The sequence below is a fragment of the Melospiza melodia genome, chromosome 2, assembly GCF_035770615.1.
Source record: "Melospiza melodia melodia isolate bMelMel2 chromosome 2, bMelMel2.pri, whole genome shotgun sequence".
NCBI classification, from domain to species: domain Eukaryota; kingdom Metazoa; phylum Chordata; class Aves; order Passeriformes; family Passerellidae; genus Melospiza; species Melospiza melodia.
In genome coordinates, this window is record NC_086195.1 from 90,458,702 (window position 1) to 90,485,139 (window position 26,438).

At 39.6% G+C, this 26,438-nt stretch overlaps 1 protein-coding gene across 4 annotated transcripts in view; it reads right to left on the minus strand.

Moving 5' to 3' along the window:
- Positions 1-24,980, minus strand: part of LRCH1 (leucine rich repeats and calponin homology domain containing 1) — a 116,115-nt gene extending 91,135 nt beyond the window's left edge. Inside the window, exon 1 of one of the 4 annotated variants that reach the window (XM_063149313.1) lies at positions 24,619-24,980. In XM_063149313.1, the coding sequence (XP_063005383.1) occupies positions 24,619-24,865 (247 nt within the window). In that variant the 5' untranslated portion in view covers positions 24,866-24,980. The remainder of the gene's footprint in view (positions 1-24,618) is intronic. The other 3 variants (XM_063149310.1, XM_063149311.1, XM_063149312.1) reach the window with 3 other exon arrangements.
- Positions 24,981-26,438: the final 1,458 nt, after the last annotated feature.

Consider the following 26,438-nt stretch of genomic DNA (forward strand, 5'->3'; position numbering starts at 1 on the left):
CAAGTGGCAAATTACTATAAAATTTGCCATCCCTGCTTGAAGGAGCTGACTTAAATTAGTAGGATGCAGTGAAGACATTATGTTTCTTGGCAGTCAGATACTTCTACAATGTTTCTAGATCACAGTTACTCTCTGTCAAATCCATAACAAACAATGTTTTATGTCTTAACTAGACCTGGTAAAACTCATGTGTCTTGCCATAGCACCTGGCAAAGTTGTACCACTTTGTTTATTACAGGGCATCTAAAACTAGAGGGAGCACTGATGCCATACACATGAACCTTGACAGTATTCACCAAATGAATCTGGAGATGATGAATGAGTTAAACTCTCTTCATTACTGCATGAGAACACAACACTCAGTCAACTGAAGGAAAGTAAACAGTAAAGTGGAGCAGGACAGCCTTACATTTCAAGCTGGAGGGGAGATGACTAAGAACTAAGTATTCTAAGAATTCAGAACCAGCTTTCTAAGAACATTGGTTGGCATAAAGCTGGCATAAAACAAACTGTTCAGGCTTCAGAGATTAAAATCATGTTATAGAAGCTCTCTACTTCAGTCATTGTGTTTATTAACACAATTGACAAATCTACCAGGCAGCTTTTGTTAAAATAAAACCAGAACATTATAAACAGCAAAGCTTTCTGAATCTCCCACTACACTACTTTTAATCACACTCTGTAGTATGGAGGCAAACTTCTCTCACACAAGCAGTGCCCCCTATTTCCAGTTATGTTGGAAACAAATTGAATGGAAGGAAATCATACAACTGCTGCTTGTTCCTCTTCAAACCAATATTTAGAGTTGCCCCTGAAAAACCTAACTATAAAACTATGAAAACCATTAAGAAAACTCACCTCCAAATGTATCTTGCAGATTTTCTTTCCCCTGACATAGACGGTGCTTCACAACTCAGCTGTACAGCAGATGAGTCCTTTGGATGGCTGAGTTGATCACTGAGTTAATCCCTGAGTTAAGGTAATTGGATTCCTTGTGGTAAAAGGGACAACTGAACTGCGATTGAAGGAAGGCAGGTATACCCAACAGAAAATTCATCTCCTGGAGTTTACACTGGAAACTGAGTTTTATATTAACAGCACTTCAGGAAACATTGAAAAACAAGGGTTAGGAATGGTAGTAATCCTAAAACACACTTAACTACTCATGCTTACAACTTTACCAGTGTTTGTGTTAAAACAGTTTTGCATCGTTGCTCATATGTTTTTGCGCAAGTCATTTAATCTCTCTCCCTTGCTATTACTTTCTACTTGTTTCTATTACATATTTTTATAGCAATAACAGAGGACTAATTAAAAAAAATCAAACTAGGATACTTAGCTGATGTGCTAAAAAACACACTGTACATACAAATCAGTAACAGTGTTTATTCACTGTTATATAAAGAAAGTTGTTAGGACTCTGCAGGCATTAAAATCCAAAACTGAGAGCACCCTAACTTTCAGAAGTGATAATCACCCAAAGGATATATCAAATTCCAGAAGAGTTTAGGGTGTTAACCATTTTTTGAATACCAGGCTGCCAATGCTGAAAATTTTGTTCTGCACTGTTAGATGCAATCCTGATACAGACAACTTGCCTTGAGGGCAGCATCAAAACCTGCAAAGGATCCCTCACAGAAAACTAACAACTGAAGCAAAAAGCTTATTTGTTAGGGGTAGGCAAATAAGGCATACTGAGGGACTCACAGAAGCCCTCCTGGCCTGGTCTGGTAAGAGCTATTGCTCCCTAGAACCTTTCCAAGCATAGGAAGGTGGAGCAGGACAGAGAGACATGCTGTCGATAACACATCTCACCACAAACACACAACTGAATAGAAGGGAGCAACACTGCACTGAATGCCTACACAAACACAGACACCACAGACAAATCCATGCTGCTCCTAAGGATCAATACTGAGAGATAAAATCCTCTCACTGTTTTCTCTACAAGCTTTTGTTCCTCCACTTCTCTCACTCATTCTACTTGCTGGCTACTCCAGCCTGAAGCCTGGTAGATGATCATGCACGCATCCCATAGACATTCACAAGGCAGGAGAATGACAAGAGAAAATAATTGTAAAATAAGCCATGGTAATAGGCCAACAGGGCCTCACCAGGCAAATGTACTAGCCTGCTTTAAAATGTAACTGCCCCCTTTTGTCCCTTCTTCCTCTCCTTTTCCCACACTCCTTCCTCCCCACTTCATTTGAATGCTTTTCCACTTCTGATCCTTGCCTTAAATAACACACATCAGACCTGTACAATCTCAAAATTCTTTTACCCTGTCCCCAGTGCCACTCTAATACATCTTATGCACCTTTTTTAACAGTTACCCCCCTCTCCCAGTTTGCCTGGCATTCCAAAGAGTTTCTTCCAGTGAATCACCTCAGCAGGTTTTGCAACAGGGATAATGGCTTCACTGGGTCAACTTTGCTCATTTTAGGAATAGATTAAGAGATTAAGTGGCTCAGTTTTTCATCTTATGACTACTCCTCTGGTCATTATCTAACTATCTGAATAGCCATTAATCAGATATCATTACACATATCTCAAAAAGCAACAAGCTTTTGAGACAATTTCACCAATATTTTAGCTTTTTTATTGTATTATCATGCTTTGTTTTTATTTAAAAATATTTAAACATGATTTAACAAATAAGCATGATTATACACATATTTTCAGACATAATTTCATATTTTCAGTGTAGTGTAATCATTGAAAAATAAGAAGTCAAAAGAAAACCTTCGTGACAGTTTAATGTAGCTGCAAATTATACCAAACTGTTAAAAGAGCTGCAGCTGAGGGCAAGGCTAATCTTTCCTACTACAGTACAACCCATCTTTCCCCCACTTGTAGTTCCAAACTCTTGTCCATCTTTCCCTATTAATTACAGCACTTATTCTTGTATCTTGCTGACACATTTTAATGAGTCCTGAGATACTGGTGTATCCCTCTTTATCATACTTGCTCTCATGCTTCTAGTACATAAAAATTGCTGCTATGTCTATTTTACATGGAATTGGAGACACAGTGACTTCCTTGAAATTAGCTTTTCAAAGACACCACATATCACTTGCTTCAAGAGCAGTGGGAGTTGTTTTATCCATATTTAATAAGTAACACAAGCCAGCAAAGCCAGACTAATAGAGAAAAGCAAGATTTGTCTGTCTTACCCTAGATGTATGTTCTAAGATGACATCTTGTTTCCCTAAGGGAAAATTATCAGGCACAGAGGCTGTAAAAGGATTGAAAGGAAGAAAAAAATGCACAGTAATATTGGTGAAAGCAACAAAGAGTGTAAGAGAGAGGGACTCTCCCTCTTTACCACACACAGTTTTAAAAACCAGGAGAGGAAGCCAACTTTTGCCTGAAAAATCCCAGATACTTTCAGTTTATTTTTGCTGAAGATTGAAGAGTTCCATTGCCCAGCATTTACTAAATGTAAATGTTAAGATTTAGCAAACATGCCTACACTGGCAAAGTTCAGGTTTCTAGTTTGTGCTGGTGCTTTAACAACAGTAAGAGTGCAGACCATAAACTAATAGCAGTATCCAAGATACCTTTTGGCATGTCTTATGATATATGGCCTTAAAAGGTGTTTTTACCTATGATCCTATAAAAGGATAGAAAAAAAATCCTATGATTTTGAGATTGGTTTCAACATTTTCACACCATTTTTAAATAAGGCACTATTTCTTTCAGAATTAAAAAGTGATTTGCAGTGCTTTATATAGAATCAAAGGCTAGGCATTCATTTAAATAGCCAAATTCTTCTCTGCTTTTCTGCTGTGCTCTCACATAGCAACTATATCCAATAATAAAAAAGGCTCAGTTCTACTGAGAATTTAGATATCACACAGTAATTGCATGTCAAAAAATGGGTCTGTGCTAGCATTTACTATCAACATTGTCCAGAAACAGTGTCTATGCTGTGGTTAGTTTATTTAGTTATGGTCAACCACAGGCTACCAATTTGCTAAGTTACTCCTAGGTTACCTTTTTGTTGTATAGTTTTATTTGCTTTTCCTCCTTTTCCCAATAGTCCCATCTTCATTCACATTCATTTCAGACAGTTCTGCAAGGAACACACAAGCACTGCCAGTGTCAGGGACCTCAGCATAACCCTTAAGAACTTACATTCTTTCCTACCTCTCTTTTGTTCAAAGCCTTGCAAATTAGGCACCTCAATTATAAAGGCAGAGAAGAACTCTAATAAGGCACCATAAAAAAATACAAGCCAGAAGAGAAAATTAAGCTTACTTCTAGTTCTCAAACAAAAAATTAATTTGGAATATTTCTAAGTATATTGTAAAAATATACTATACTTTTAAATTAAAACAGAGTATTTCTGAACTTTAATATAAACCAGATATTTAAATCAAGGATCTTTTCTGAGTCTAGAATATTCATATCAAGTGCAAAAAAATACCCAGAGAGCTGAAGTTGTTACATCAATTTAAAAAAATCCTTTCTAGAATCTCTTTACTAGGTTGCTTAGTTCTCCTTTAGAAAACTGATTAATAGAGAATTCTGCTTCGTTTCTGGCTATTGCTTGTATTTTCAGCACTCATAAGAGAAAGAGGACATTCTTCAGAAAATTCTCAGGTTTCATGTCAAGGATCTACAAATAGTTTTAATGGGATGCAACTTTCTAACTTTTATGTAATCAATGTTTTCCAACTTGGAAACCACTGCTCTTGAGAAATAGTCCAAAGTGAAAAATCAGCACAAGATGTCTTCTGCAGTGAAAAATCAGAACAAGATCTCTTCCATCTCCAATTCTAACAGATTGAAAACACTTACAGAAAGTCTCCCTGATATTAAATTTTCAGCAACACAAGCTCAAAGGGAAAGGTTTTCCATACCTTTGTTTCAGTAAGAAATTATAAGTCACATCTGAGTAAATTTTTACACACACTTGACCGTTATATATCTGACAGCATTCTTAAATACTTTTCCTACCTTCATCTATTCTTTCAAGTCTGCATACATCATACATCCTGATTTGACAAAAGACACAGGGATGCCCTGGCTGTTACAGTGGTCCCATTTCTGCAGCTCCAAAGCATCAGGACTGTCTAAAGAGACTTTAGGCATTTACTACCACCACAGTTAGGGACACACCTGCATCAGCATTATATTCTTCTTCTCAGACCCTAAGCAATCTTGGAAATAATGATTAAAACCTATATGGACATACTCACAGAAATCATAAAATCATGAGTGAAGGGTAAAATATATTTTTTCTTGCTAAACTGTAACCAGACATACTTAGAAAAACAAATGCACAAGGACACAAAATTAAAAACAATAGGATAGAATTATGAGGTGCTAAAACTCTTCTACTACTTACTTTACCTGTAAAAACAGAATAGGGACTTTAAACAATGATCAGCTGCATCCTTTACATAAGATTACTACATAAGATATAGTTACATAACAAAGTAGCTAATGCCACATTATTACCTAAATACAATAAAGTTTAGGTATGAAGAAATTCCTGTAAAACTAACATAGTGTGTATTCTGAGTAGCAACCAAAATCAGAATGAAATATATATGAAATATATATATATATATATATATAAATATATATATATATAGTTTCTGTGAATAAATTCTGCATAAATCACAAAAATTTAAAACTGATCCTGAAAAGCTCCAATGATTACATTAATTACCTCTAATTTCAAAATTACGGACATAAAAACGTCTACTTTTTCTTCCAGCTACAAGGAAATGAAAGCCAAAATTTGCAGTCCATATGTCTGAAGTGTGTACATGTGTTTACATCATGTCCCACACATCTATGGATATTGGCTTGCACATACCTACAAATGAGAGAATACAATGCACAAAGAGTGGGGCAGCTCTTTATTCAAATCCACCCTTGCTTGACAAACTGCATCATACAGAACTCTGGTTAGCAGTAATTTCAATAGCCAGTATGATTTGAAATATTTTGCCTGCATGTACTTAGGAAACTCTGAACAGATGTGTCTTTATGTGAGTAGTTATCCTAGGGAACAGTCTTTAAGAAGATACATTCTCCTGGATTAACTGTAGTTTTATCTGGCAAAAAAGATACCAACCAAGGTATCTTACCTATCCTAGCAAGGCTTAGAGAGGCCTATATCTGATGAAGCACTACTAAAAAGTGAAATTCTTAGAAGATGCCCTTTTCAAGCTGTTACACTTCAGATTTCGTTTCTCTGCAAAAAGAGACGGTGGGGTCAATCTTCTGTTCCCCTCATTTTTCCTTGGTGTCAGAGGGAGGCCAGAAAGCATTTGCACCAAGACTCAGCTTTTCAATCAACAAACTAGTTTCATCACTGTAAAATGAGCTTAAACCAAAAGAAGAGAGAAAAAAATTTCCAAGTGGTATCCTAAAATTCAGTATTGCCATCTTACTCTCATATACAGTACAGCTCTAGTCATTCTGCAACTCCAAGTCAGCTACTAAAACACTGTGCAAAACAGTGTTCATGCTGCATTCATGATGCAAAACTTACAAATTTTCTAAACCAGCAAACTGCCTGAGAATAGCTAAAAGCATAACGGTAGCTCAGTGTTTACAGAGCAGTTTAATGAGACCAGAAGTACAAGCTTCTTTAACAGCAACAGCAAAACAAGCTGCCATCTAAAAAATTACCTATGACCACAGTAGAAATCCAGTGGAAAATCCCTTAAAAATTTATAGATGAAACAGTCAAACGATTTTATATTTAAACACTAACTTCCTCCAGTTAATTTACTGCCAGGTACACTGACTGACAAACATTTTAAACAAAAACTGAGGAACACAGAGCAATCTCCCAAAGAAAATATATATATGTTATTGAACTACAGAAATACAGCATGGTGGGATATAAGCTCAGTTATTATACTCACTGTACTTCCTCTTTCTTTAAAACTTACAGCTAACTAGTTTTATGAGAACAATATAAGAGGCAGTTTCAGATTTATTCACACTCAAGTTCAAAACCATTCAAGGCACCTAAGAGAGTAAAACCATAACTCTTCCCATAAAACCATTTGCTACTGTTTTGCCTAACAGTTACTCCTTGTTTCTTCACCATTAGCTATTAAAGGCTAACAGAAAGCACAAAACCCCAAACAACAAACAAAAAAGAAGGCATTCAGAGGACTAATAGCATTTAAACATTATTTAGAAACTTGTCACTTCCCATTACACCTACTGCCTGCTCCATTTCTCATCAATTTCTCCAGTTATAACAGCAACATTCTCACTAGTTGAAATCTACTTTCTGAAGGTTTATAGCCCTTGACAGTTGTTATGGGAATAAACAAAAAACCTCAAATACTGTTAAATGATGCCTTAATGTTTTACAAGGAAGAAACATACTGGTAACCATGTTACGAAGTAGAAAATTTTATTAATAAAAGAGAGTTTTGTGAGAATAACATTCTAAGAGTTCATTTGATTAAATGTTACTGTTCTTCAAGAAAATACGGTACAAATAATAAAAAAAACAAACAACAAAATCCAATGTGACAATAGTGATGCTTAATAGCACAGTCCTCAGTGCATTTCATTACACACTAATACATGGCTGAATCACGAAAGTAATCTGGTATCATCTTGCCACAGATGAGTTCTCCTGCAGATTTTCATCTGATTTAATACAGAAAACAGGCTCCTTTTAATAGCTATAGTTTCTGGTAATTTGTTGAAGAAACTAAAGAGAAGAAACCAAAGGGAAGAAACCTAAGAAAAACAGGTATTTGTCATGTATCATATATTCTGTTGCTCCATCTGTGTGGGAGGAGACCTTTCACATCTTAAAACCATATTTCATGAAGTTATACAATAGACACATGCATACCATTAAAATATATTGGCAGTTAACAGAAAAATCAGGAATAATTTTCTAACACTCAGATCCCGGAATACAAGAACAAATTTTCCTAAATATTTTATTGTTTACATTCCTGCTGTTACAGATTCCCCGAGACAGTGAGAAAGAATGAAAACCAAAGCATAACATGTGAGACCATACACACTGACTAGTGAGCAAGAATAACCATATTCCAACAGCTCTCACTGCATTACAGTCACATTATTTACCAACCACTACAGTCATGGTGACACAGACGTATTCAAACTCCTGCTGAACTGGCTAAACTCAGATGCTGAGAGCAGGCTAAGTACAGCAGCATGACAGGAGACTTTGCCCAGAAAGTAGGTTAAACAAGCCTGTGCTGAGGGTTATGCAGATGAAAGAAGACTGGTAAACTTCCCTACACTGGTATAACCTAGTCCGAAATATCATTTGTTTTAGAACACTAGAACAGGGAAAGTTCCACATACATCACTCAGAAGGGATTTTGCCAATAACTTCACTCAAGCCCACGTTTCATGCTACCTGCATTTGCATACCAAATTTTCAAAACAAACAAACCCACCCACAACTTATTTTGCTTTGCTTGCATGTACAGCTTTTCCTTTGTCTATTAAATTCCCTAGCTCGACCCACACTTTTAACCCTTCTGATTCACTTCTCCATTCCACTGTGGGGGAGTGAGTGAGCAGCTGTGTGGGTCTTAGCTGCCTACTGGGCTTAACCCAGTACAAATAAGTAAAATTTACTGCCATACAACTTTAAACAGTTTAGCAATTCTAAACACAGGCATTCCACAGCTGCCACCAGAACTTAAAGGGAAAAAAACCACCACACACTAATCTCAACATAAGCAAGTCTATGTCTCTGAGTATTTTTACTGAGAACTCCAGTCCTGAGTGCTACAAGATCCTCATGAACATCTTTCTAATGGAGGAACACCAAGGCACACAGAACAGGATTTAAAATTAAGACCCCCATCACATTCTCTTTTGAAGTGTTGTAAAAGCACTTCCAAAATGCATTAACCTAGGTCCTCTCTTCAGTATTTCCTTAACAGACTACCAATAAGAATCTACATTTGGTAATATAGATGCAAAATGTTTCAGAATTTATGTCAATACACAACTGGAGCAAAACTCTACAAGTAGGCCTGTGGGTAAATATGTCAGCAAACAAAAGGTGTCTGAATCGTGTGTTTTGCACAGCTGCAAAGCAAGGTTGTAAAACAAACCTAATCACCTTGGGTGTTGCAGTGTGATGTAATAGCCTGTTTCAGTCATCCTGGTTCTTTCCCCAGGTGTGCCAACAACCTCTCCCTTCCCCTCCCCTTGCCTCCTGCTGAGAGCTGTCAGTCTTGGTACTCCAGCAAAAGCATTGTGTGATTGGTAAAGTTCAAAAGATGCCTCTCAGCCCTGGGGACATTGGGCATCCAGGTGTCATTTGCCCCCCTGAGACTTCCCCCCACCCCTTACCTGGTTGGTAAATGGTTCCTCATCTTCAGGAGGGTCAGTGTTTTCCACTGAGGCTTCCACATCACCCATTGGAGCACTAAAGGCTTCCAAACTTGGGGATTCTTTCGCCACAAAAATGCTGGGAATTCATAACAGAAGGAATACCTGGGACTTCAAGATATTTCATTTAGCTGAGGCATTCCCAAATATGCTTCAGCTGACAAGAACAGATTGAACAAGTTTAGACTTGGGCCAGCTTTGCACTGGTGGTTGGACTAGACAACCTACAGGGGTCCCTTCATCAGCATCTTAGGTCCTTTCATAGTTATCCTGTGATCCTATAAAATTTAGATACAAAGTTAAAATATGCAGTTAATTTAGTAACAACTTCATTCTAAGCGATATTTACCATTTACTTACAAACAAATGTTCTCTTAAAGAAGCTGTTTTTGTGAAGTTGCAATTAGATCTTAACCTAAAGTTTTTAAAAGGACAACTCAAACGCCAGTGGGACCAAAATTATCACAAGTAAGAGAAAAACACATATAAGAGATCCAAACGAAGGGAACAGCAGAGCTCTGCTGTACAAGAAAGGCAGTTGAACAGTTATGTTTTAGATCACAAAATTTTACCTGGATTCTACTCTACTATTTATGGAATAGGTAAAAATCCAAATCACCTACTACTCTATCTTTATTGCCTTAGATTTGATCACCTGGACATCTGTACCACCAATCTTAAATAGTAAGATTGCTTAGAATGCAATTCCTTTTATGTCACTGACACTTCTAAAGCTGGTCCTTCTGTATCCATAGCACCAGTACATAAAAAATTCTGATGTCATCTGCATTCCACCAAGGGTGGAGGCAGACAAACACTTTCTCAAAATGAGTTCCCAAGAAATCTACATTCATAAAACCAAAACATCCTGTTTCTATAAATGGAGTTGTCAAGCAATCCATTCTAGGACAGATACACAGGGAGGAATTCTTAATTATAAAGCAGTTTTACCTCTATTTTGATTAGAACCTTCCTCAATATTATGCATAATTTTTATGTTCCTAATTAATAATACAAAATACAAATGGAGACACAAGTGAAAAATTATCACAAGAAGAAAAGTCCACTTTGATATCTTTAAAAAGACATGGTCATAAGCTAGGATTTGTAGACTATTGAAACAAACCATATTCTACAGCCTCAAACAAATACACTATCTACTATAAGAGATTTTTTGTTTGCTCACACCAGAACATCATCATTTTGATGTGATTGTAGAATGTTAATCCGACATCTACTCAAAGAGAATGAACAATATCCTCAAGGAAATCATTAAATGTCTCACACAAAAAATTAGTTTTATTTATTTCTTCACCACCCAGCATCAGTCAGGATTTTCAAGACCTTCCTCCTTAGAATACAAAGCCATTGCTGATAAAATTTGCGATTGATTGACGGTAATGGTGCTTTAAGTAACGCAAGGCCAAGTTATGGATACATGGGGACTTGGAGCACATGGGAGGTCAGACACAAGCTGTGGGATCTCAGCACCTCAGGACTGATGTGCTGGGTCGCCGAGACCACCCTTGGGGGGCTCGGAGGTCCTGGAATGTTGCCAGAAGTGTCTGGTGGCTGGACTTTGATCCTGCACAGGAGACGACACCTGTATGAGGACTGGGAGGATCTCACTGGGATAAATGGTGAAGGTATAGGTTAATTAGAGTGTGAAACACAGGTTTTAGAATTTTGGTACAGGGGGGGTCTAGAGAAGTAAGATGGAGGAATTGGGGCGTGTCCTGTCCTTCTTCTTCTTCTTCTTGGCCTCCATCTTCTGTGGTGGTGGTGGCACTTTGGGATTGGTTCTTACTAAAAGTGCACTTGTCAATAAGGGTGAAAGGTATTGGGGAAAATAGGTAAATGTCTTATACGTAGTTTTGGGTATAAAGATAGGTGACCGCCCCGGGGGCTCTCAGTGTGCTCATGGCTGGCTTGCTGTGCAGACCTCTGTCGGGCCGAGAGAAAATCTTGTAGATAAAAAACTAATAAACACTGAAGACCAAGAAAAAACCTGAATACTCTTTTCGTCCTTTGGAGCGCAGGCTGCCCAAGGCCATCCCGAGCCTTTCCAGGCCATCAGAAACAGCCGAGAACGGGACAACAAGCAAGGTCATATTTAACTCTGTCATATGGAAAATTAAAAATACAACAAGGAGGAATACAATCATAGAATCACAGTCTTGGCAAGTGACAGCATAAGCCTGGAACAATGGCAATCATGAGCTCCCACCAAGTCTAGAGGTGCAAGTTACTAAAATGAAAGTTGGGTGCGCTAACAGTGACTACTGTGAAATAAGCTGAACACACATTATCTGAAGGAAGGTGTTTACAAAGCAGCTCACAAACTGCTATGTCCAGTTGTTTACAACGAAGCAAAAGACAATAAAACTGTTAAAACACCCCAAAATCTGTAGAGTTTCATGAAACTGCAAGACTTGGGGATCTGAAGTCATATTTCACAGCAGAACACCAAAGGTTCATCTGTTTAGGACTGTCTCACAAGCCCTTGCAATATTTAGTACAGCAATGTAAGACAGAAGCAGCCTCAACTCTGTCCCCCACTGCTCTGAGGGTAGTTTCCTCCCCAAGAAAAGGCACAGCAGGCAAAATCACATGCCAGCTCCTTAATGCCACAATTCCAAGCCTGGCCTAGGAGTTTAAATCCACCATCATAACCATTTAGATCTTCATCCTATTTACATGGGCAGAAGTTTTCAGCAGGAAGCTAGATGGACAATTGCAATGGCATCCTAAATTACTGTAACTGGAGTTATCCCTCATTAATCAAATACAGAAGTTCATCAGATACAAAAGTAAAAAATAGTGTATAAACAACTGCAGGAGAGTAAATGCCTGCTACAGTGGATTAGCTGATCTTGTTAAGAAAAAAGAATACGTGACCATGAGTTGAAGCTAAAATACAAAATTGCTGTGTAATCTCTTATTTGTTTCCAAAGGAAATATATAATCAATCATACTATTATCACTGGCATATTTTAAAATTGGGACAGGATACATGAGCCATAAATTTCTGATCTAGAAACACAGACTCAGGCAGGGAAATTGATGGCCAGCATTAGGCAGAGGGACAAACTGTATCAACATAAAAGTCTCTTTTATTAAGACAAATCAATTGCTTCAACATGTTTCAGCAAGGATAGTCCACTACAATCAGAATGTAAACAGCAGCACAAAATAAGGTGAGACAGTCTGGAACAACAGGACTGACTAAATACTCTTTAGGTATTAGAGAAATTCCTCTAAAAGCAAGAAGTTCTGTTCATAAAGCAAAAAACCCTGGCAACTTACTACCCTCTACCATTTTCATTTGCGCAAGACTGCTTCCCAGTTATTTATTTACACTCTTCCACAGGAAAAAAAAATAAACTGTAATTTTGGAGATAGATAGCTTTCTGAGATGCTCATGCTTTACTACTCCCATACCAACACCATTATTTATTTCCTCATTTTAGAGCCTTAGCAGCAATAACAAAATCTGATAACTGTCTTTGAAAAGCTATACACCAGACTGATCATCTCAAATTTGTGTGATCACAAATTTGATCAGAACTCACTTTAGTGTGGCCATATTTCCAGATGATTGTGTTAACAAAGCCTTACACTGCTAAGTTAGAACACAACCTGCTACTGATTTCTTGGGTGATTTTAAAATGAGGTTCTTTGGATGTTTATGAGCTACATGTAGAAAACCCTCTGATTCTCATTCAGTATTTGTCCATGTTGACTTCACACACAAGAAGAAAAGAAAATGTGGTTTTTTTAATGAATTCTATTCCTGAAAACTTTACTTTCTTGCAGCACCATGCATTACTTCTATTTAGGCTAATTCAAAATATTGGGGAAAAAGTTAACAGATTTGTGAGGCATATAGAGGGAAGCAACCTCCTGCCTTTTTTGCAAGTTTCAGACCTTTTATTGGTGTAAGATTTTTCAGATTTAACTAACCTGTTCACTATTCCCTGACTATTTCAAACTCTATCCAAAGTATTTAGAGATCATTCAAAAACATATATTTATAAGCCAACATTCACATCTAGTAACTGGTACATTTGTTTCTTGGGGGAGGGCAGTGTTAGGGTTATGGTGGATTTTTTTCCCTTTTAAAGGTAAACCCTGCAACACTGGATAGAAACACAAGGAAACTTCACAGGCTCCTTCTATTGCCTACATGTACAGTCTCAACTGCAATGCTTGAATTCCCACAGTAATACCCTGATTTATTTCTTAATTTTAGAGCCTTTCCCTGTAGAGGCTAAACCTTACACTGTCTCTTACTTCTCTTTAGCAAGTACTTGTAGAAAAGCCTCTTTTTCTTCAGGCTACCAATGCTTCATAGATAAACATGGCTTAAATTTTTCTGATAAATGAGATGCTGGAGGGATCCCAGAGCCACATCTCCCACAGCTTAACATTTAAGTGCATAACTAAAATGCTTCTCTGAGACTACCAATTACTGCAGTTCTGTTACTACCGCACAGAACTGCTCAACACCAAACAGAGCTATGAGATTCCAGAAGCCATTTTTAGCCCAGGGCACTAGGCCAAAAATAACCTTTTCAGTTCTCTAGGAAGCCAAATGTACAAAGATATGAAAACTGGCAGAAGGAGTACAGCACTTCTTGCCAAAATACTGATTTTTTTTTTTCACTGTGTACAGTTACTACTCTTTCATATTACCCAATTCTTAACTGATTGCAAATCTATAGTGATATTCTTTTTGAGACTATTTGTGAGTTGTAGGTCTGTGCCAGAAGCTACTATGAAGTGAGCTTCTGCATTGTGTTAATACATTTAAAACCACTCCCAGGACTTAAGACCTGAATGGAAGCTTTAAGCCTTTACTGCTATCCCAACATCTTCCAGGACAAAACTAATTCAAATACCTCAACATCCATTCTTCAAGATATCATACACTGACAGTTAAAAAACATGAAAAAAAAATCTTCAAAAAATACCAGAGAATCAAAGTTGGATTCCATTCACAGTTTTGTCTCTGATCTGTTCTGAAATCTGGATTAAGCCATTCAAAATTCCTGCTTCTCAGTTTTTCCAATCTATACAACCAGGGATAACCTGTATCATTATAGAACAATGAAATAACTCACTGTGCAAAGTTTGCACAGTAATTTTTTAATGGAAACATGAAGCAAGAGCTATGCTAGGAACACCTAAAAGTAGAAATCTTAAAGTCATTATATTAATGACTTAAAGACTTTAGCTCTTAAATTCATTACATTAACAATCAATATAATTACATAAAAGGCTTCCAAATTACAAGGAATTCAAAAGACTCCTTTCTCTACCCTTAGAAGTTCCTGACTGGTTGGTTGAATGTCAGAGTCACACACAGCACACTTCAGCAGATCAGTAATAGCAGCAATACCATGATATCAAAGTGTCTCATGGTCTACACCATGATAGTGTCTGTCTTATCTCTAAATTCACTTACAAAAATGTCAGCAAATTAAAGTTATTGGTTATTTTAAATTACTTCCAATTTTCTTTCAAATCATAAGATCCACACCATTTGCTTGAAAGATTTTTTTTGCAGAGAGTCTGCCAGATTATCTTCACTTTTTGTGGTGAATTTGAGACAGCACATGGAAAAAGAAAAAAAAAAGAAAGAAAGTTCTGAAGACGAGGGAGAAACTTGACAATTTTTTAAAATTAAAAACAATTTTAGGCTCTGCAGTCTTTTTTGTCCCCCCCCTAAATAAAACCTCAGAAAAATAACATATAAAACTACACATTGCCAAATTAACATAATAGTTTTCCATCACAATTGAAAGTTCAGACAGTGAATAGAAACATCCATTATAACATGGCTACAATTCAGTAAATCAGTCTTAATTTCTGCACATTATGACTAAGAAGCTATATCATCATATTGATGCTGTATAGAAACTAGAAGGAAATGGTACTGATGGGTCTCAAAACAAGTCAAAACATTTCAGATGGATGGCACAAGGATGTTCTTGTTCATACATCTCCCTTCAAACACACTAGTAAGCAGGGAGAAATAAAATACCATGTCTAGCAAACCTTGCAAGTGACAGGACATATGTGAGTGAGGAAAAAATCAAGCCAGTAACACAAGGCAATCTGAAGGGCTGCTAAGTGGAACACAAGCAAGGAGTAGGCATTCAGCCAGACTGGAATTCAAACCTTGGAAAGGGGATCACAGACAAAACTTACTGAGCAGGGAAACTACACTGTACAAAGTGGAAGGCAAAAGGACAGTTTTCTTGAACTGGGATGAACTCAAAAAACCCCAACAAAACAAGCAAACAAGAAGCCCTAGCAACACAACATAAAATGAGCATGGGAAACCCTGGGTTAAGTTGTTCCCCTTGATCAATCACAGCTGTATTTAGTAACCAGAGCATCCTTGTCCTGCTCCAACTGCTGAGAAAGCTCCTTTCAGCTTTGACCAGACACTCATTCCAGAAATCTTCATAACAGTCTGCATTTTTAAATTATATAACACATGAATTACACTATGTCCTTCCTCCTTCCCCACTGAATAGACACACAGCTTTGTTGTTAATTCATTTGCCTTGCCTTAAAAAGACTGAATCGAATGAATTCAGCTAAGCCTCACTATTCTCAAAATACAGTAATATAACAGCAGCAATAGACAGGTACTACCTGTCTATAGCTCAATAATCCCTATTTCTCTTGTCATTAAGTTTTAAAATTCAAATAGTACAAAAAGTTATTTTAAAATAAAAGCTTTGCTGACCACGATATTTCACTGTCTTTAAAATGGGACATGATGTTCTTACTATACAATACAATAAACTATTGTATTTGCATTTTTGGTATTTTGCCTTACCCTGTAAGGGTTACCCAAGTGTGTATTCTGCTCCATGTCTTTCTTAGCTTACCCTCTCATTCAATTTTCTTTTCCTACCCCAATTCTTACCCATTTCACAAAACTTCTCCATCAGTTTCAGTGATTTATTTGCATACACATTTTATGAACCTGTTTCTTTCTGTTCACCAAACAACAGATCCAGCTTCTTACTCATGCTTTTCTCTTCACATTTAAATGTGGTGGGGTTTTTCCCCTCATCTTATTTATTTTTCATTTTTCCTTTTTGGCTGTCTAATGTAATGCTACAAAGGAGAGGTGTCACTGCAAATAGCACAACCAAAGATGCACACTTTAGATGCTAAAAAACCTCACATCCGATCACATAAGATAAATTGAAGTGAAAGTGTCATTTGCAGTCACTTGGCTACTTTTGAAACATACTGCTTTAGAATATAAACTAGTATTATAATAGTATTTTAGTATTCTTTACAGTATAAAGAAATCAAGTCACATGCTATGTTTAAATATATTTCCAAGATACACTTTGCTGAATTTTATTTAATTCAAAAAACTATTTGCCTTAAATCCTTCACACACATATGAATGCCAGCTGCTCCAGCAATGTCACTTCCTACCAGACAAAAGTATTTATCAGACGACAATAGTAGTAGGAAATACCTAGTTTATATAGTTAAATCCAAAACCTAGAAATTAAAGTAGTTACTAATCTAGTATTTTAAAGCACCATGGTCCTGAAAGGAAATAAAAATATTACAACTACTGCACTTCACACCAAGGAATAAAATCACCCATCTATAGAAAATCAACATAAAAACCTTCTCCATCCAGCAGCACAGGTCACTGCTAACACTGGTGCTCAGCTATTCTGCCCTTGTTCTGCTTCTCATAAAGACCAAGAACTCTATTCTGACATTTAAAACTTCCAGCTACTTCCAGTAATTTCTCTAACCATTCCTAGAAGAACCACCTCACATAATCACCATGAACTTAGCAGTTAGCTTTTAAAAGTTTTAAATTCACATAAGCTCAGCTGAACATGAAACACTTTCATGCAGCTTCAAAAGCAAGTGCAAACCTCCTCAGGCTCCAAATTAAGCGCAAAACTAATCCCCACTTGGCTCTGCCACGATCACCATCTCACAACTTTTGACTTTTTGTTTTTTCCTTTAAGAATATTTCTCCTACAGCCTGGGATAGGAGGACAAAAGACTGTTATTGTTATTTCTATTTTTAAATAGTTAGGAGGTTTATAGGCATTAGGGTGTTCTGCACCATACAAGGAAAAAAAGAATAAAAAGCTGGCCAGCAAGACACCCTTAGAGAAAGAGGCTGGGGAGAAAGCGTCAGAATTTCATAAATGAACTCCTCCCACAAAGAAACATCTACGCACAAGTTTAGCAGAAAGGAATTATTCCTCCAGAAGCTTAACCCCTCAGTTGCATTCCAAAGAACTGCTCTGATGGGTGTATAACACCTTGCACAACATGGTCAGCAGAGAACAGTCAGAAGTCAGATGTACCACTATTCCCAGTTTTGACAGCGATCTGTTCACTGAACGCAGGGATGACATTTCTGGCTCTTTCACTTTTACACATCAGAGGACAATAAATGGGTGCACTTGCCATAATTCTGGTCTCAGCAGAACAAATTTAAGATATCTCTGGTTTGGGAAGCGCCATTTCAATTATTTAAATCATATTGATTTTAACTGTGAATTAGCAATCTAAGCAGCTTGAGAATGTTCACAAACCTAATAAATGCTTACTAACAGTCAGCAAGAACACAGCAGGCAGAATGATGAGCAGTCAGCCTGTGGCCCAGAGAAGTTACTCATCCTTCCTAGAATGGTCATTCTGATACACAAAACACCAGTCTCTCCATCTTGTTTGATCTTCTAACTCTGCAAGCAGCAAAATCACTGGGTTTTCAAAATGCAGACGAATAGATGCTAAGCTTTCCAAACTTAAATTCAACAATTAGTATTTTAAAGTATGAATTTGAAACTATTATTTGTAGCATGAAGTCTGTAAATGTCATGTATGCTGGAGCCAAACAATTTTCTCCATGTTTATCTGATTCTCTATGCACACAATTCTAATCATTATGAACATAACTGGCATTTTTCCTCAGTTTTGCAGATTTCAGAGAATTATCCCAAGCCATTACACACATTTCTCTTCTTTGACTTCATGTATTTTCTTCAATAGCTCCTAGGTTTTCACTCCCTATGACACTTCTACCTTTAACAGTATAATATTTTACCTATTTCCTTGTTCAAATCTGTATTGCATTGCCACTTGTCCCTTTCCTCTTCCAAGCCTATTGTGCAAATATTCATTCCACTTTGTCATAGCTGATTCTGCCCCAGCCTCTTCCCCTCACAGAAATGTTCAGTGTTTTCAAAACTCTCTGTACAGTAACCATGTTAAGATTCCTACAATCTCTCCTGTTTAAGAGATGTCTAAACCAAGATGCCTTTTTTGCTGAAGACACAATAGAAACAGACCAGGGAAGGACTGAAAGAAGGCTCACAAACAATGCAGGGATATTTGGCTTCTACCTCCCACCAGTGATCACAGGTGAATGGATCTGCAGAAGTGCTTGTCTAAAAGCATTTGAAAGGGAACCTGTAGCACATTGACTTCCATAACAGCTCTTCTGGAGCTGAATCAATATTTTCCAAACAGACTGGCCAAGGATGCACAAAGCAACAATATTTCTACAAAAGCCTTCAGCTTTTATCTATTTACATGCACAGCATGTCCAAACATAGCAATTCCAGGCAGAGCTGTTTAAATAACTGCCACCCCAAAGGGGAAGTTCTCTTTGGGGGTAAAGGTTCAATTCACAGCAGAGCCTAATCCTGCTGAAAGTGAGGGGTTTCACCCTTTCTCCTACCCCTTCCCATGGTTTTTAGGCTGGCATCTCTCCTACCTCTCAGCCTGCACACTAGTTTTGACTAGCAAGCAAGTCAAAAAGAAAAAACAAACAAACAAATACAAGGGAAACACACACACAGAGCCAGTGGTAGAAATCTGCTCAAGTCACATTCTGAGACAGTAACCAGACAATTGTGTACTCACAATTTGTTCCATGCAACAAACAGCCTGAGCCAATTCACTTTATTTTGTGCTGAGGAGTGTGTAACAGCACCTGCAAAGTCAGTGGCTACATTTCAGCTATGGGAGCATCAATCTCCAGACAAAAGAGGTAACTTTCAAAAGCACCACTGACTAGACTCCACAGCAAGATAATTAATAGACCGTTTTCAATAGAACTCAATAGGCTTGATGTTTATAAGATCCACAAGCAAGGATACATTTAGGCTTCAGGAGGAACAAAACGACCAAGAGGGTTTAAATGGTATTCTGCAGTTAGAAGTTGCTATGCACTTCCATGTTTCTAAAAGAACTCTTTTAGTTTGGTAAAGCTCTTTGGCAAAGTATTGCTTATGAGTAAAAAAACAGAAATTAGAACATGTTGGCACAGAGATGCCCAGACAGACCACACGATTAGGTGGTGTCAGAAACTGTTAAATACACAATAATGAATACAAAATTGATTTATCTTCATGTTTTAGCCATAAGAATTACATCTCCTAAGTTTTGGCTGCAGGGTAATACTCAATTCATTGGTGATAATAAGCAAACATACTCTCTCTCCCTGTCCTAATATACTTAAGATACTCTTGTGTAAAAAATCAGTAAGTAAGGTTAGAAATCTTCAAATAAACACAGAAAGGCTGTAGGAAGAGACTGACTTTTGAAATTAAAAAGAAACTGAGTTCTATTATTTTTTAGCCTTATAAAGACATTATTTATTGATACGAGTTTAAGTTAAATGACCATAATGAGAGGCTCTCAGCCTTATCCAAAAAATCCACAATTTAATCAAAATATTAATTCAAAATTATGAATTATTCAAAGTAATTATCAGAGAGAATTCTTAAAAGGAGCAGGGCATATCAAACATATTTTTCTCTAATGGCCAAATAACAATCAAATTCTAAAGAGTCCATATAATGGGCATATTTGTTATTTGGAAGTGTGCTGCAGCACAAACAAGCCATGACATCCCACCCAGTACAACCTGCACTTAGAAGAGGAGGAACCAACTGCACATCTGCTGCTGAAATTAGGAGAATTCTCACATGTGACGGAAGAATTACATTAATAAAGCAGGTGGAGAAAATAAGTAAGAATAAATTATGGCAATCTAATGTACACAGAATGATAGAATGGTCTAGGTTGGATTGAACCTTTAAATGTCATCTAGTTCAACTCCCCTGCATGAAGCAGCAACATCTTTGACTAGATAAGGTTGCTCTGAGCAATCCATGCACATCATATTTAATGTTTAAAAAGGGGGGGAAAACAAGAAATACTACTGTTGATGTTATCAGCAAAGAGGAATGAAAGGAACATTTTTACCCAAACCAGCATCAAGGCTCACAGCAATACTATGATTTTTCAACCTTGAAAGCAAGTCCATCATTACAGCTGAAAAAACTATTTCAAAGATGCTGCCAGGCAAAGGTGTCTGCAACACAGCATTGTCTAACAAGTATAGCCCACTCAGAAGCACTTTAAAAAACAGCAGGCAGGAGCTCTTTTATCAAGAGAGCATTTTATTGCACAAAAAAAAAATACACATTCCTTCCAAAATTTCATACTGCCCAATGTAGCAATAAAAAACTTCAGTAAGTAATTATTTTCTAATAATCTGGTATGCAATTTAAAGAATTGATTTTCTTCTCTGCCAGGTCCCTACCAGCAGCAGCAAGTAATCCCTCCCCATGTGCAAATTCATCCAATAGAAATGGATGAAGCAGTCATTCACCAGAACAGGTTCAGAGGATCTGTCTTCAGATACACAATCAAAGCCCACAGAAAGAGGCTGAGGTAATACAGCAGGCAGCCATGGTTACATCTTTGGGCCTTTGCTTGCTCTTTTATAAAGAAACATGCTTCCAGCATTCCCAGTGGTTTGGAGGAATATAATTGCATGCTATTACTTAAGAACTATGTGATTACTGTGCCACTGCCTTCCGCATAACCCAGCCTGCAATAAAAGTGATAAGAATAGCATTTATTATTTCTGAAATGGTTTCTGCATTGCATTCACGCTGATGTGGTTTAAAATGCCTGACTAAACTCAAGACACTTTGCATAGAGGTTTTATTTTCTTCTAACAGTACTGTACACCATGAAAACTCCATTCTGTGTGCAGAGACCTGACCAGGTCACTCAGCACTTGAGCAGAACTCTCAAAGGCTGAGGAAGAAATGCTCTGTCACATTCCTATAACCAAGATGGATTTAATGCAAAGAAAAGTCACAGAAGAAAAAGCATAACCAGAAGCTGCAGGAACAGAAAGTGACAAGTACAGTTCAGCCTCTGTAGCTATTACAGAATGTAACTGCAGTGAGAACTAGAAAAATCAAACTATCCCATCCCAGCTGAAAAAGGCAAACAAGCCACGTCCCTTTCGTAAGTGCATCAATTGCTATAGAAAATCTGACTTCTAACTTCAGGAACAAAATAAATGCATGAACAGAGAACTTGAAGTTGTTCACTCTTTTCTTCCTCAGACCTACAAAAAGCACTCAGAACCTTTCTAGAAAACAAGTTTGAAAATATTTTATTTGAGAGAAGCTGTAGATGCTCACTTTCTGAATCAAAAAGTATTTTCAGTGTGCAGTACTAAAACACTGTCAAGTGCAGACAGGGTTTCAGTTTTCTGGAAATTCCCTCCTCCTCAGAGCCCTAAACTTAACCCCCCTCAATCATCTCCTCTACATCAATAAGTAACTTCATTTTTCAGTGAGCCTGGCAATCCTCTCCTCCCCTCAAAAAACCAGTGAAAGGCTACCCCCTACCCCAAAAACCAATGTTTCAGGACTTCAGAGATAAGTCAGCACATCAGATCCAAAACTACAAATCACTAATTTCAAGGATCCATTCCAAGTAGTACAAGAAAGTTTTATACTATGCACATTTATGGAGAGGAAGCAGAAGAGAAAATTCCCATCAAGAGTGTGCCCCAAGAGTTTCAGAAACTTGGCCTTAAGCCAAGCATCTCTTCTGTTTATATATTTGTTATGTAACGTAACAAACGGAAAAAAAACATGGATATTTTGGAAATATATCAACACACAACTTTCAAGGCAGTTCCCATTAAACAGTTACAACAAGCTGTTACAAACAAAACCTTAAAGCAACTATAGATTAACACAGTGTTCTTCTAAAAAGGGACAATGATAAAAGGGCTGCTGTTGTCACAAGATTAAGACAAGGGTTGATCTACACTGCTTTTTATATCAAACAAAAAGAGAATGAAAACACAATTCTACATTCAATTTCATATTGAATTCATATTGTTTACATGTTTTCCATGCAAACTCTGGCAAAAGCACAATAATGCTCGGAGACTATTTTTTTCCCTAGAAAAACCAGTAGAACAAGCAAGCATGTAAGAAGCAGGTGCTACCTCTACATACTACACACAGCTCATGCCTGTACAGCACATACTTACACAATACACAAATACTAACATGCAATCACTACCAATCAAACTATTTTCTTTCTAGTATACAACCCCCTCAGCATACAATTTGGTTTTCCAACAATTTGGTTCAATATTGAACAAGCTCAACTTCTATTATCTTCTATTAAACTATTATCTCATATTGCAGCATGTCTGCTGAAATTCAACTTTGAAAAAGAAATGAGATAAAAAAATGCCATGCTTGGGATGACAAGCTGAAAGTCATTCTTCTAACCACACAGAGCTCCCCTACCATGCCTATCCTTTTCACTTCTGCTACTGAGTCAGCTGATGGTTAGAATGGTAATTTCATTCATCAAGTTTCCTTCACTTCTTTAACTGATATCAGGATATAGGTGCTCACACAGACCAGTGTGAAATCCACTCAGCAACAGCCATCAAGTAACAAACAAAGTTGAACAGCAATAATACATGACACCTACCATACATCTGAGGCACTAACTCTGGGACAGACACAACAACCACGTGTTGTCTCCATATACAGGAAGGCATAAATGCCCTCATGTGCAGCAGTAGCTGAGAATTTAGATTTATGTTATCACATGTCTGCATGCAGGTATAGCACCTGCTGTTTTATGGGACAAGAACAAGCGACTACACGTCTCCTGCTCTGCTGCACAACACAACTGTCTCCAGCAGGCAAATGGGGACACAAGGGCATGTGGAGGCTGTATGCTGAAGACCTTAGCAATACACTAATGTTCCTCTAATGCGGGTTTACACCCTTCTACCTAGTGACACCATGTAAAGAAGGGATTAGGTTCCATCACCTGGGATAAACGGGAGCAGGAAAACTCACATGACCCTTTGAGGTGGGTCTGCCTCCCTAGGTGAGAAATAAGTGTGCCGTTTTTCATGTTGGAAAAAAGGTGTGAGAACAAGTTAACACAGACTGAATACATGTCCCCTCACCACTCCTGCCTGCAGGGTTGTCAGGCCTGTCCCCTTACAGATTTATGTAATGATGGTGTCCCCCACTGTAGAGTACATACAGTGCCTGTGAAGATGAGGATTTCTCTCTACATTTGCCCTGGAAGATAGCATTGCATAGATCTGGCACTTGTGGCTACATGACTGTAATGACACTGAGGGGCACTTCAACTCCAGTGCTGAACAAGTGGCATTTGCGAAAGGTAGCATGCCCCCTGGGGCATCTGCACAGCAAACAGTCTTCCTATGGACATGGCTCCCCTGTGGCATGCAAATAGGCGACACGTTGAGAGGCACACGAGTATCTCAATGTGGTTACATACGGACTTGCTTCCCCTCCGTGCCAGGTGGGTTCACCCGCGAGCAGCAGGTCACAAGCAGCAGGTATCCACCCTGGCACCGTGTGTGCATTCCTGCCGCGGCTGAATCAAAGGTGGGCTGGCTGCCACCGCAAACCTCAGCAGTCAGGGAAGGGTGGCACAGACACGCACATCCCCCAGAGAGAGAAGAGGACGGGGCGAGCAAGAATTCCCCACACATTCCCCCAGTGCGCCAGGGGAGAGGCAGCTCTGCCTCACCAAGCGCCGAGCGGGGGGATGGAGGGGAGCGTGCACAGATCCAGCCATATGGAAGCAAACACCTACCTCATACACCAAGGCGGGGGAATAAAGAAAAGCACAGGGTCCACGGAGAGATGGGGGTGGCCTCGGCTTCCGTGCGGGGACGGGCCCCGAGGAAGGCGAACCAAAGGGTGGGGAGTGGGTGCTCGCCCACTCGCGGGAGGTCGGGGGGCACCGAGGGGGCGGGGAGGGCATCCCGGGCCATTCAACAACCCCGCCTTCCCCGCTCCCCGGCCGCCCCCGCCCTGCGCGCCGCTCGCCCGGGCTCACCTGCCCGCACCGTGTCGGAGAGGTCGTGGCTGAGGGCGGCGGCGCTGCGCGGGAACTCCTTCAGCTTCCTGCCGCTCAGGTTGAGCCCCCCGGAGTGCGCCGCCTCCTCCAGCGCCCGCTCCAGACCGCGGGTCAGCGGCGCCTGCAGACCCAGCGCTCCGCTGCCGCTGCCGCCGCCGCCCACCCCGGCTGCCGCCGCCAGAGCAGCAGAGGGGAAGGGCTGCGACTCGCCTCCCAGCGTCGCCATCTTTCCCTCGCCGCTGGGGCTACCCGAGAGGGCCACCGGACCGGCCTCCCTCCTTCCCTTCTTCTCTCCCTCCTTCCTCCTCCTCCTCCTCCTCCTCCCGCTCGCGGCGGCGGCGGCGGCGCGAGCAGGGGGCGGAGGCGCGCGGCCCGGGCGAGGCGCGCCCACTGCGCATGCTCCGCCCCTCCCGGCAGAGCTTCCCGCCGCGGCGCCACCTAGCGGCGGCGCGCTGCTCCCGGCGCTGGAAGTGCCAGTGGGGAGGCGGAGAGGGGGCGGCTCTCCATTGTTTCCTTGCCACAGCATTCCTTGGAAAGCCAGCCCGAGAGGCCTGCCCGCAGCCGACTTGGGCCCCTTCTGCGGGCAGCCGGCGGAGCTGTCCCCCGGCAGGGCCCGGGGGCTGGATGGGAGGCGGTGGGCGGTGTGAGCCTGCAGGTGTGCCGGCAGCAGCGTGTGCGGGCTCGGCTCTCCGCAGTGGGAAGTTAAAGGGTGCAGCGGCCGCTGCCACCGAGCGAGGCCTCGGGAGCATCTGCCCTGCAGAAGGGCTTTCTGTGCCGTGCTTCTCCCCAGCGGCCGGTGCACAACTGCTGTGGCTCCTGCCCCAGAGGGACTTTCGGAGGATTTGTAGTGACAAACCAAGCGTACGAGCCGCCATCCGTTCAGTTTCCGCTGGGATGACCTTTCCGAGAGGTGAGGGTGATGGGTTTGGTTTATTTCCCCTTCCTCTCTGCAGCTTGGCAAAGTTGAGCCCAGGAGATGGAGAGGAGCAAGACCAGGTGTTCCCACAGGAGTTACAGAGTTTAAAGTTAACACAGGACTTGTACAACGTCACCCCTGACCTGTGCTTTACAGACCATTACATTTCACTCACCCTGAGCCGTGATCAATGGTTAAACCAAAGCCTTCCCAGCTCCAGGAAGTGAAGCCGCTGAGTGCTACAGGGACAAGGAAGACCTAACTAGCACAAGGAAATAACCCCAAGTTCCTGAAGAACAGGAGACATCATAGCGAGTTTAGCAGTCACAACCAGAAACAGCACTGGGGAGCGAGAATGGGAGAAAGGGTGTTAGAGGTGGACCTCTTCACATAAAAATATCATAGCATCCATTAAAAACTTGTTCTTTATAATTAAGATATTTTCTCAGTAACAGAATTTTTCATTTTTGTTTTATATGCATTGTGTCATTGCAAAAGTGTCAGCAAGCAGCAGAGATGTTTTTAAAGAGATGCCTTACATTGAGGAAAGAGCTGTAGGGTAGATGGGTAAAGGATGTTATTTTACTGTAATTACATTTATAATGCACCTAAAATACAACCCCTGAACTTAATTTCTAGTGCAAATTCCCCTCATACCTACTACTGCTACCTGAGCACCTACTACTGCCAGTTCTTTATTTCGATGCAGAGATCTTAGTTTTTGGCATGACTAAATCAATGTACTACCAGTTCAAGAAAATTTTGGATGCACCAGAGGGTAAGCCTTGACAACATTCCTTGGAACAGTCCCTAGCCAAAGTTAACCAACAGTTACCACAACATTTGTGCCCAGATATCACATTGCTTTTGACAAAGCTTGTTG